This window comes from Vigna angularis, chromosome 6 (genome assembly GCF_016808095.1).
Source record: "Vigna angularis cultivar LongXiaoDou No.4 chromosome 6, ASM1680809v1, whole genome shotgun sequence".
NCBI classification, from domain to species: Eukaryota; Viridiplantae; Streptophyta; class Magnoliopsida; order Fabales; family Fabaceae; genus Vigna; species Vigna angularis.
The window spans coordinates 37,842,357-37,855,410 of NC_068975.1; the positions used below are offsets into that span (position 1 = coordinate 37,842,357).

The 13,054-nt window shown below is 38.9% G+C and overlaps 2 protein-coding genes and 2 non-coding genes across 4 annotated transcripts; 1 reads left to right on the top strand and 3 right to left on the bottom strand.

Moving 5' to 3' along the window:
* Positions 1-3,901: 3,901 nt before the first annotated feature.
* LOC128197575 (pentatricopeptide repeat-containing protein At2g22410, mitochondrial-like) lies at positions 3,902-6,590 on the bottom strand. Its single transcript, XM_052879647.1, has one exon. It carries the CDS (start codon positions 6,352-6,354, stop codon positions 4,321-4,323), a length of 2,034 nt encoding a protein of 677 aa, XP_052735607.1. The 5' UTR covers positions 6,355-6,590; the 3' UTR covers positions 3,902-4,320.
* An 838-nt stretch (positions 6,591-7,428) lies between these two features.
* Positions 7,429-10,011, bottom strand: LOC108343387 (cleavage and polyadenylation specificity factor subunit 3-I). Its single transcript, XM_017581638.2, has 2 exons — positions 9,444-10,011; positions 7,429-9,221 (listed from the first exon to the last, which is right to left on the bottom strand). The coding sequence occupies exons 1-2, from the start codon at positions 9,879-9,881 to the stop codon at positions 7,587-7,589; spliced, it is 2,073 nt and encodes a 690-aa protein (XP_017437127.1). The 5' UTR covers positions 9,882-10,011; the 3' UTR covers positions 7,429-7,586.
* Positions 10,012-10,067: 56 nt separating this feature from the next.
* Positions 10,068-10,141, bottom strand: TRNAR-UCG (transfer RNA arginine (anticodon UCG)). The gene has a single exon. It is a non-coding gene; the product is annotated as a tRNA-Arg (tRNA).
* A 216-nt stretch (positions 10,142-10,357) lies between these two features.
* TRNAR-UCG (transfer RNA arginine (anticodon UCG)) lies at positions 10,358-10,431 on the top strand. The gene has a single exon. It is a non-coding gene; the product is annotated as a tRNA-Arg (tRNA).
* The last annotated feature ends 2,623 nt before the right edge of the window (positions 10,432-13,054 follow it).

Consider the following 13,054-nt stretch of genomic DNA (forward strand, 5'->3'; position numbering starts at 1 on the left):
AAAACACCACCATGTATCCTCTCCTTGAGGATCATGGAATTACGTCCATGTATCATATTGTTACTTTGAAAATTAACCACAATTATGAATAATCAGATACCTCCATATTAACACAACAAATCCGACATATTTCATACATTCACATATTTCATGTCATAGATAATATTCCAAACATTGGTACATAATTCAATCCAAAAGCAAAGGAACTTAAAATTCAACATATTTGTAAAATACTATTTTGACGAGTACTATTCACTGGACACTATTGGACGAACGCTCACTCAATTTAAGGACGAACGCTCACTCAATTTAAGGACGAACGCTCACTCAATTTAAGGACGAACGCTCAAATCAATGTGTTAAGGACGAACGCTCACTATTTGGACGAACGCTTCACTATTTGGACGAACGCTCCACATTTTGGACGAACGCTCAACAATTTGGACGAACGCTCCACTATTGGACGAACGCCAACTATTTGGACGAACGCTCATATATTCGGACGAACGCTCACTCACTGTTTGGACGAACGCTCAATGCTGATCATTTTGGACGAACGCTCGGTTTGGACAAATGGACGAACACTCACAGATGAAACCAAGGACGAACGCTAAGAATTGAACTAAGGACGAACGCTCACTCACACTCGCTCAAAGACCGAACGCTCAACACTGAATTTAAGGCCGAACGCTTGGTCGAGCCATTTGGACGAACGTTCACAAGTTGAAGTCATGGACGAACGCTCGTAGTCTGGACGAACGCTGACGAACGCTCAAAGAGTTGAAGTCTTGGACGAACGTTTGATCGAGCCATTTGGACGAACGTCCAATGTGGCTCTAAACGGACGAACGTCCAATTTGGATCAAATTGGACGAACGCTCACTCTAGCATCGCGCGCTCAGGCGCGATATGCCAGGCGCGACTTTTCCAGAGACTGGGGCGCCTGGGCGCGACAGGGGCGCCCGGGCGAGAATTCTGCAGAATGCAGAATTCTGCAGATTTGAGACCAGAACCTGGTTTTACCATTATCAACCTTTTTTATTAACTTCTAACACCCCAAATCCATGTTTTATACTAGATTGGACTTACCTAATTGATTATAAACGTTCCTTATTCAATTCTTAAGGGATTCATACTCAAATTCAGCCATAAAACACCAATTTTCACCACTTAGATACTCAAAATCCAATTCTACCACTTTACACTTATTTTGATCAATTTGATGGATCTAACAAGTCATAATACAGTGGGTGAAACTGTTCCAAAGGCTCAATAACACTCTAGATCCCAAATACTCAAAATCACTACCTCACTTCCTCTCCAAATAACTAAAAAGCTATGAAATTTCAATTTCCTTCAATTCCAAAACATACAAGATTTCATACATGAATCAACACATCAATTTCAGTCCAACCATACATACAACCACAATTTTCCAGCATCCTACTCATGCAACCACTATCAACATCCAGAAAATCCAACTCCCCTTACCTCTTGAAGACCTCCTAGCCAAACTTGAATGTAGTACTTCCAAACGTTCTCTGCCTCACCACTGGATGCAGCAATCTTTCTAACTCCTCAAGATGCAGCACCAACACTCTTCTTGAATCAGTCTTCTCAAGGCTTGCAAATCCGAGGCCTCCTTGTCCTTCAACAGCTCCGATTTTCACCCTCTCACTATTTTGCAGCAACTCTTCCAATCCGTAAGGATCCTCCCAACCCCTTGAATCTACCAACTCTTCCCCTTAAGAAGTAGAACCCGTGCACTCCCCAGCTTCTCCCTTTCCTTCCCTTAGTGTTGTGCCCATTAAGAAAATGATGATGATTCCTCTTGGTGGTTGGAGCACTTCAAAGTGGGAAGACCCACCATCCACCAGCTGCACCATCTGCTGTTAGATAGCCGTCTCCCACTTCCAGAAACGTGCAGCCGCCTCACTTCTTACCACTCACGGACGTGCTCCCCTTCCCCACCACTTTTTCCTTTTAAAAAGAATAAAACACCCTTGGTCCTTACAGCAGACGCCCACTTGAAACTCTTCCCCCTACTTCTTATTTTTAACACAAAGCATGGTCCTTACACATTGACCGGTTAGGAGGTAATCCCTTTGGTTCTAGGAAAATATCCTCAAAATCTTCCAAAATGTCCTCCAACTCTGCTTGCTGCTCTGGGTGCAATGTTTCACCTTCATCCACCCTCTCCTCTAATTCTGTACAACCCATATTCCATACCAAAGAAACCACTTCAATCTCAATTTCTTTCAATAATGTCGCTGGTGTAATAACTCTTTTTGTTAGAGTTGGGTCTCCTTGAATTCTCACTTCCCTCGCATCTTGGTTAAATCTCATAGTTAAAGTCTTCCAGTTAGTCTTAACTTCTCCTAAAATAGCCAACCACAAAACTACCAAAAATAGATCTACTCCACCTAATTTAAAAAGATATAATTTTTCCTCAATCATCAATCCCTTCAATTGCAAAAGCAAATTTGGACAACATCCAACAGGATGCTTCTTATGCCCATCTCCCAAACAAACAATGTAGGAAGGAGTATTTTCTACTTCCAAATTCAATTCCTCCACTAACTTGGTGGAAATAAAATTGTGGCTAGCACAACTATCAATTAAAACTAACACCTTCTTCCCTTTGAGCACCCCTTGTAACTTCATAGTATTAGAAGATATCAGCCCACCTATAGAAAAGACTGACAAATCCATATGATTCTGTTTTTTCTCCTCTTCATCTTCTTCCATGTCTTCCTCATCATCTCCCATAATGAGAACTCTAATATTTTTTTCAGGACACTTGTGTCCCGGACTAAAAGGTCCCCCAATATGAAAGCAACGCCCCTCCTCTCTTCTTCTAATGTATTCAGGATAGGGTAGATTCCTCATTCCCATGTTTCGGCAACTCCCTATGTCATTACTCCCAACTCGGGATTCCATCATGGTTCCTCCTTCCTTCCTAAACATGTTGGCATTATTGAAACTTCCTATTTCGTTCCTTGTCCCTTTCAAAGTTTCCACCCTGGAGATCACCCCTCCACTACCATGATAACGATTTTGATAACCTCCACTTCTATTAATAGTTCTCTCCCCCCATTCTATTCTCCTTCGAAGCTTCCTCCACATCTCTCGCTATCTCCATGGCCCTCATGAGATCCTTAGGATTATGCGGTCTAATCTGACTTCTTATATTAGAATGTACACCCACAAAGAAGTATCCCATTAATTGTTTCTCCATCAACTCAGTTGCTTGTCCCACCAACATTTAAAATTCTTGAATATATTCCTCTATTTCGCCTTTCTGCCTAATTGATACCAACTTTTTGAATACTGAAGATCTTTCTTTTCCCCCAAATCTCCTAATAAGGGCTTGCGTCAACTCCTTCCAAGTGGGGTTATTGGTTTTTGTCTTCCAAAATTGAAACCAATGACTGGCTACTCCCTCCTTACTAGTAAAGGTCAATCTGATTTTCTCTCTAGATGTAACCTCCTGAACTTTGAAGAATTTTTCTGCTCTTGTTATCCATCCCACAGGATCTCCTCCTTCAAATGTGGGAAGTTCTCTCTCCTCGTCCATCCCCACTGATTCCCTCTTCTTTCGTCCTCCGATTCTTCGTCATTCTCATTCCTTTTCCCCACTCTATCTCCATTCATAGATCCTCTACTTCCTTTAGAGTCTCTTTCTAAATTTTTCCTTCTGCGCATTAATTCCTCCATCATTTCATTGAGCCTTTGAAAATTGGCTCTAGATTCCTCTCTCCATTGTCCTCTCCAACATGTTTAATCTACCCTCCGTGACTCTCTCTCCCTGTTTTTTTGATCCGGGAGGTTGGGCCAAATTGTTAGGTTTCTTAGTATCAAGTAACCTAGATACTATCTTAGAGTCAATAATCACAACAAGTTTATGAATTCTCACAAGGGAAAAACAATTTTATTGAATGGGAAACTGTGAAAGCAATCAACAACAGTCAAGGGAAAAACTTTCCCTTACACATGACAAATCCTGTTTCAGAAATAAAACACTCGACAACCAACACAATACACCCCCAACTCCTTAAAAGACATAAACAAAACATAACTGACAAAGAAACTACTGCTAACTGCTATAAAACTCCTCCTAACTCCTACAACCACCACTTACTGACTGTTCTTTCTATTTTTTCTGACATAAACCTTCCAAGACCTATCAAATGTCTTCATGGTATTTACATATATTTTCTAAGGTAGGACACCCTTGGTAGAATGAAAAGTTGGTACAGGCTATCCAGGGAAGATTGTAATAAAATCAGCAGAAGAAATAGAGAAAACAAACTGACAAGTTTAGGAAACAAATTCATCTCCATAAGCAGGAATTTCACATTTTAACATAAGAAGCTCTAGTTGCTTTGTCAATGAAACCAGGCATTCATAAATCCATTCAAACTGTGGATGTAACACATCCTTTGCCACAAACTCGTGCACAATGCCATTGATTTCAATTGAGCTGCAACCAGGAATCTTTTCTACTCCTCTCTTCTTCATTATATTTCTTGCGTTCCTTGCCTCCTTCCACATTTTTGCCTCACTGTACATAGTAGCAAGCAAAACATAAATACCACTATCTTGAGGATCCATCTCAAGAAGTTTCAAAGCTGCCCTCTCTCCTATTAAAACATTACCATGAACACGACATGCAAAGAATAAAGCACCCCACACAGCAGCATCTGCTGCTATTGTCATATTTCTAATAAGCTCTTCTGCTTCCTCCAAATGACCAGCCCTTCCTAAAAGATCCACCATGCACGAGTAGTGTTTAAGCTGAGGAGTTATATTAAAGTTAAAGCTCATTTGGGAAAAGTATTTTCGGCCTTCTTCAACTAAACCTCCATGACAACAAGCTGATAAGACACCAAGAAAAGTGATCTCATCAGGTCTTAAGCCACTACGGATCATTTCTGAGAAATAGGATATAGCATCCCAGGCATTCCCATGAAGTGCTAAACCACAAATAATGGCTGTCCAGGTCAAACAATTCTTTTGAGGAACCTCTTGGAAAACCTGGAGAGCCTTTGCAATATTTCCACACTTAGCATACATGTCAACTAGTGCAGTTCCCAATGCAACATCGAGAGAAATGCTATGCCTTTTAGTATAATGGTGAATCCATATTCCTACGTCAAGTGCTCCTAGTTGTGAGCATGCACACAAACAATTAACCATGGTAACTTTATCAGGTTTGATTTTCTTAATTTGCATTTCATGGAACAGAGCCAGGGCCTCTTTACTATTCTTAGCTTGGACACAGCCACTGATGATTGCATTCCAAGGAACAACACTCTTTTCTGGAATTTTATACAAAAGCTCCCGAGCGACATCCAGAAAACCAAATCTAGCATACCCCAAAACCATTGTCGTCCATGAAACAATGGTCTTGTGTGCCATTTTATCAAATAGAATTCGTGCAGCCAACAGGTCTCCACACTTGACATACATGTCCATAAGTGCATTACTGAGTGGGATTGTCAACTCAATGCCATGTTCTGTGACATAAAGATGAAATTTTCTACCGAGATTCAAATCCTGCAGTTGAGAACAAGAAGAAATAATCCCAATCATCGTAATCTCATTTGGTTTCACTTTCTCTCCCACCATTTCCTGATAGAGTTTTTTAGCCTCATTAGCTAGCCCTCTTCTAACACATCCCGTAATCATGGCATTCCATGTTACCAAGTCTCTCACACAACCATTGTTGAACACATCATACGCTGCCTCCAACTCTCCATACGAGAGTAACATAGTTATTGATGCATTGTGCACAAATATATCAAATTCAAATCCAAACTTCAACACATGTCCAAGTACTGTATAACCAACACAATTCATAGATGGGAAAGAGCAAGCCTTGAGCAAGAAAGGATAAGTATGATTATCTGGTTTCGTAACACCAGATTGCAAAATTCTCTTGTACAACAAAACAACTCCTTCTAAGTCCCCACTTTCCACAAATCCCCTAATTGTCACATTCCAAGAAAATACATTTGGTTCTGGGATCCAATACAAGATCTTGGTACAATACTCAAGGGCCTGCGATTCAGATAAAGCACAGAATGTAACAAGACGACTTGCGGCAAAGCTGTCGTTAATGAAGCCAGTCAGGATCATCTGGGCCTGGATTTGCTTCAACTGGAGCAAGGACTGACACCTTTCTAAGAGAGAAAGGAGAGGGTTGTTTCGAACGAAGCTGTGGGAGGTGTTCCAATTGATGGGTTTCACATAAGGACACAAGGAACGAGTGTGTACACAACAAAGGAGACCTAAAAGTGGGATTTTTAAAGGGTATCTGAATCTCAGTTTGTTGGCAAACAGGATAAACATGACTTGCCAATGATCCACGAAACATGACTTGCCAATGATCCACGAAAGGCAATAATATAGTGTCGCGTTTCTCGTAAGTCCTATATAGAGATATAGATATAACAAGTGGGAACAAACAAAATTTTATGTGTGCATGATACTGAAGGATTGAAATGAATTAGGGTTGACAGTGAGAGAGAAGATGAAGAAGAAAGGGTTAACTTTAACGTTAGTGAAGAAGATCAATGTGTTGTGTTCTTTCGCAGGGTGTTTTGTTTTTCGTAATTTCAAAACTGGAAGCAAATAAAAAAAAACAAATGTTTTCTTATGACCTCAATAAAATTACTAAATTGCAGAAATAAGCTTAATTTTATTTACGACTTTTAGGAAAATGTAAAATTATTTTTAAATTCTGTTAGTAAAAGGTGAAGTGATAAGCTGCACGTTTAAAGATGGTTATATTTATACTGCTATCAAAGGAATCCCACTAATAAGAATCTTTGGATATTTGTTAAGAAATAGATAGATAATCTTTTTTCAAAATCACGAGAAGCATTTAATATCATATTTTTAATATAATTTTTGTTCTATAAATTTACATGTATTGTATTATTCTCTTTTACATCATTATTTTGCGAGGGGGAAAACTAAACGGTTAATCTCCTCGAAACAAATCGTGATAAATTCAAATTGCATCAACTTTGATCCCAGATACACTTATCACCAACATTATTAAATTAAAATGTAATACAAACAATACTTCAAATACTCTCATGTTAAAAAATTAAGCAAGGTAAAGAACATTCCTGAAATAGGATTACTAAATCATTTGCATTTTTTTCATATATTATGATTCCAAACCAAAAGCAAAGGTAAAGCAAATACCAAACCAAAAGGTCCAACATTGTTTCCCAGCACAAGCCTGAATTAAAAGAAAATAATTTTGTTTTAGAAACAACGAAATCGGAGGAGCTGCTAAACGGAGGTGACAGCCTCGAGCCTCAAAGGTGATTAAATACTCGAAGATGCACTAAGGTGCTGGTGGATGTGCACCATAGCTATCAGGGAGAAAATGACAGAAAATGTAAAGACACATTAATAAAACATTTTAAGATTAAACGATTGAATGTTCGATGAATCACGAAAATGTGACAGAGAATGTTGTGTCCAAGCTCGTCATACTAAAGTTACAGTAACTACATATTATGAAAACTGTCTCATGTGAGATGTTTGGTGGCAAGAAAAGGAATAAATTATGGTGCAGGAAGAGGAATTGGCTTCACAGAACTCTGAATACGGCGGAATGCTGTCTTTACTCTTTCCTTGAGACCTTCATTTTCACTCTCAACTTCCCCACTTTCTTTGTTGAGCTCTGCTATATTCCCATCAATGTTTATAATCAATTTACCATTTTCACCTATCTTCACATCTCCAAAGAGTGAGACGAGGAGGGCATGCATAACCTTCTCTGCCTTCTTCTCACTCTCTTCCTCAATTTTGATGGCATCCGCTTCATCCATTACTTTTGGGACATCACGGCTGATATTTAAAATCAGAGCAACAATTGAATCTGATACCATGTCACTAATGGGGTCTGCTGCCCAATGCAAGGAGACATGTTTTTCAGATTCTTGCTTCACAGTAACGTAGTCATGGACTTGCAATGTTGGAACTCCAGATTCCTCATCCACTGACTGCTCAACACTCTCGTATATCTGTTTTAGTCTATGCCGAATGACATTAAAGGCACAAGAATAAGGAATGGTAATTCTCTGAGTGATGCTGGCTGTTGATAGTTGTGAGAAGACGTGGAGATCATCAGGTGCCATTATCTGGTATGTGAAGCCTTTTTTTACCAGCAAACCACTGACGGTTTCACCAACTTCCGGTGTTTTCTCAGCTAGCTTCCCTATGGTTTTTGCCATTTTCTGGGAATTGAAATACATTTCAACAGATTGACAGTTTTTGGGAGTAAGAATTTTAGTGTTGCGATCAGCAAATTGAGTGATAAGCTTCTGTTTGAGCCTGCCCATCTCATTAGCTTCCCCATGAACAAGAATTATGTTAGGAGGATTGAGCTCTTCTAAGAATGCACTTGTTTGAGCAGAGTCAGCGTGAGCAGAAAAGGAAATGTAGTGCACCTGCATGTTAAGTGGTGCAGTGAGTCCATTCATGAGAGTAACTTCCTTGGGTTCATTGATGATGGTTTTTGCCAATGTCCCTTCAACAACATACCCAGGTAAAACACAAGCATTTTTCTTATCAGAGCACCACATTTCAAACAGTTGCCGTGACAACCCACTCTGAAGTCCACCAGGACTTGCCATCACAACAGATGGTCCCACATCTTTGAAAACATCAATGCTACTTAAAGCTGATACGTGCTTGAAGGAAAAAGGATTCGACTTTGCATTCTTGATCCTGTCATTCATGGAAAGGGTGTACGTTTCATAAACTGTCAAACATTTTTTTGCAAGTGGAGATGCATAATAGATGGGTATATTCTGGAGTTCCGGATGATTTTCCCAATACTCGTCAAGGATCAGAAGGAGCTCCTGTGCACGACCAAGGGCAAATACCGGAATCAACACACGCCCCCCCTGAGAAATGGTGGAGTGAATAACATCAGTGAAGCGTTTTTCTCGTGTGTGCCGAGGCTGATGGTGCTGTATACCATAGGTGGACTCTATAATGCAAACATCGGGGGAGAACTGTGGGGTCTCAGCAGCTCGGAGATGGCGATCTTCCTCGCGTGAATAGTCTCCAGTATAAAGCACTCGGACACCAGCTATGTCAACCATGAACATAGCAGCACCAAGGACATGGCCTGCAGTATAACACCAGAATCGAATGCCATTCACTTCTAATGTTTGATGGAAATCTATCACCTGCAGACATAAAATTTTACACGACCAAACTCGTAAGAGCAAAACAATAATCGAGTTTATCCAATACAAGTTGATTTTGCTTAGCTTATACGAAAAACTGAATTTATCCAAATATTAAACGCAGGTTGAAAATTGAAACAAAAAAAAAAGAAAAAAAAAAGAGGAATTTAGGGTAGTTGTATGAGTATAATATTTGATAACAAGCAAGAATGAAGAAAGAACCTCAATTTTATCCATGGAGCGGTTGATGTCCTGTTCGTCGTAAAGCATGTCTTCAACGGAGACCTTACTGACTTTGACGAAATCAGACAAGAGGAGCTTGTAAATGGCCTTGGTGGCGTAGGTCATGAAAACGCGGCCGCGAAAGGTGGTTTTTTCGAGAAAGTAGGGCAAGGAAGCGGCGTGGTCCAAGTGGAAGTGAGTGATGAGGAGGACGTCGACGGTGGAAGGGTCAATCTCATCGAAATAGGGCAACGCAGCCATGCCGGAGTAGGCAGGGTGTATTCCGCAATCGAACAAAACGGTTTTGCCTTTGTAGGTCATGTACACGCACGAACGTCCCACTTCATTACCGGCGCCTAATGGAGTCACTATAAGCTGATCTTCCTCTCTGCTGCTTCCGACCACACTCTCCCCGCGTTTCTTCGTCCAACTGCTCATTCCGATGCTCTTCTCTTTTCCCTTCTCCCTTCTCCCAACTCTTCAACCCTCCCTCAACAAAAATACTGCACTAACCCTAACAACTACTTTTCCCCCAAAAACATATTCAATTTTTTAATTTTATCTTTTATTCTTACAGCAAACGATTTCGTTAAATGAAAAAATAAAAAATAAAAACGAAAACAACGACCACAGTGGGAGTCGAACCCACGACCTTCTGATCCGAAGTCAGACGCGCTAATCCACTGCGCTATGCGGTCTTTGAGGAACATTTGCCTCTGTGTTCCCATCCTTCTCTCGTAACTCAAATACCGCACTACCCAAGTTATTTCGGTTACTCTTTACTTTCAAGTTACCAAAGAAAATACATGAAAGCTACAAAATCACAGAAATATTTGACAAGACTTTGATTGGAACCAAAAGGACCAAGTTATAGTTTTTATAATAATATTTTAGAAGATACAATATTCATCGAAGACCGCATAGCGCAGTGGATTAGCGCGTCTGACTTCGGATCAGAAGGTCGTGGGTTCGACTCCCACTGTGGTCGTTAGATTTTTTTTTTGTTGTTTATTTTTTTCTTTTTATTCATTGTTTATGTTTTTGTTTTTATTTATTGTTTATGTTTTTGTTTTTATTTATTGTTTATGTTTATGTTTTTTTTATTGTTTATGTTTTTATTTTTATTTATTGTTTATGTTTTTATTTTTATTTATATTGTTTATGTTTTTATTTTTATTTATATTGTTTATGTTTTTATTTTTATTTATTGTTTATGTTTTTATTTTTATTTATTGTTTATGTTTTTATCTTTATTTGTTTCTTATGTTTTTATTTTTATTTATTTTTATGTTTTTATTAAATATCTATACTTAAGTTACATATTTTCGATCTCTGTGTGGAAGATAATCGTTCTGACATTATTGATTTTTTGACAGAAATAACTTTTGATGAAATTATATTTATCTTTTGGACTGAAACTATATTACTTTGTTTCATGTGTTTGGATATATCTTTTACACAGTCTAATATATTAATTATGCGCTATACGATTCTGTATAAGTTTCATCAAGTTTCTCAGCCGAACAATCACTCAAGACCTTTGTTTATATTTGGTGTGATATAACTAGTACCTTGTAAATAAAATTCCTTTGCCGATTAAGAAAATATATTAGGTTTAATTCCTATTTTGGTCCCATTTTTCGCAGGGTCTGTTCAAATTGGTCATACTTTTTTTCAAAAGTTCACTAAGATCCCACTTTTCGCAAAAACGGTGCAAGTTAGTTCTTTTTGGTTACGGCGTTAAAAAACTAACGGCACAGCTGTCCAGCTGGAAGAAAACTGATGAGCTGTACATTTTTTTGTTGACGTGGCACTCTACATGGCAATCACCTTGCAATTGCAACCTTCAACCTCTGCCCCAACTCCCTTCCTCCCATATGCCCATGGCGTTCCTTCTCATCACCACCTTCTCCTTCTCCTCCTTCTCTTCCTCCTTCTTCCACCCTTTCAATTCCACCTTCCTTTTTTTCCCAATCTCTCTCTGCCTTCTCAATTCTAACCCTAACCTCACCTCTTTGGAAATCTCCAAACTTCAAAAACCGCAAAATATAGTCTGAGAGACGACTGATATGCCTAGTGAAAATCTTATCTCTATTAGAGATGACTGATATCATAATCTATATTATACACAAAAGTATTCATCTTCTGATTCAACCAGTGTCAAGCTTAGCAATAAACGCATAATTGCATACATTAACTGTTATTGTACCATAACTTTGTGAATTTATAGCAAACGTATTATTATCATTATCAGGTAGAGTAAATATCCACACAACACAAGTAGAAATCTACTCTCAATTCATGCTGCATCATCTTAAAGAAGCCTTTCATGTTGAGGCCCTACGTAAGAAAAAATTAGAGACATGGACACCATGATTCTAGGTTTTGAACAGACAGTTGCAATAGCACAGAATGCAATCATTGCACCACATCAGTGAACTTCCAGCTGAGATGTATAAAACAATAAGATGTATAAAACAGCATCCAGTGACTAAGAGTGTTCAAAAAAGGGCTTGGTAATCGTTTACAGCATCCGTGTAAACGATTACCCGAGAGAAAACTGGATTTTGTACAGAAAGTCCAACACAGGTACTCAGTCAGGTGAACTGGCGTCACCATTGTCCAAAAAGGTGAGTTTTAAGCACTTTTGCACTTTTCTTAGGGTGGTCCTGGTGTTTCAATGGTGGGAAGTGATGTTTTGGCACCCCATGATGGAGGAAAAAAACAATGTTTATGAGATGAGCAACTTGGGTGAGATAACATGCCGTCAACTTTGACCTTTGCTGGCTATTTTACTGATAACTTTTCCCACCGACCTCCAAATGATGTGATTCTTTTTTTATTAGAAACTAGACTCAAAAATCTTTCCAATGACTACTAATTTGTATTTTTTGGACATCTGAGTTGGTACAGTTTATTCTTTCAAGTTAGCGTTTCATATATTTTTGCCAACTCTGACCTTTGCTTGTTCTTTTGCTCATAACTTTCTCCACCGAACTCCAAATGAGTTGATTCTTGTTTTGTTGGAATCTATACTCAAAGACCTTTCGAATTATGCCTTAGAAATCAAGTTTACACCTTTTTTGACACAGTACTCGATTACAAGGACACTGTAAACGATTACCCGAGAGAAAACTGGATTTTGTACAGAAAGTCCAACACAGGTACTCAGTCAGGTGAACTGGGGTCACCATTGGCCAAAAAGGTGAGTTTTAAGCACTTTTGCACTTTTCTTAGGGTGGTCCTGGTGTTTCAATGGTGGGAAGTGATGTTTTGGCACCCCATGATGGAGAAAAAAACAATGTTTATGAGATGAGCAACTTGGGTGAGATAACATGCCGTCAACTTTGACCTTTGCTGGCTATTTTACTGCTAACTTTTCCCACCGACCTCCAAATGATGTGATTCTTTTTTTATTAGAAACTAGACTCAAAAATCTTTCAATTGACTACTAATTTGTATTTTTTGGACATCTGAGTTGGTACAGTTTATTCTTTCAAGTTAGCGTTTCATATATTTTTGCCAACTCTGACCTTTGCTTGTTCTTTTGCTCATAACTTTCTCCACCGAACTCCAAATGAGTTGATTCTTGTTTTGTTGGAATCTATACT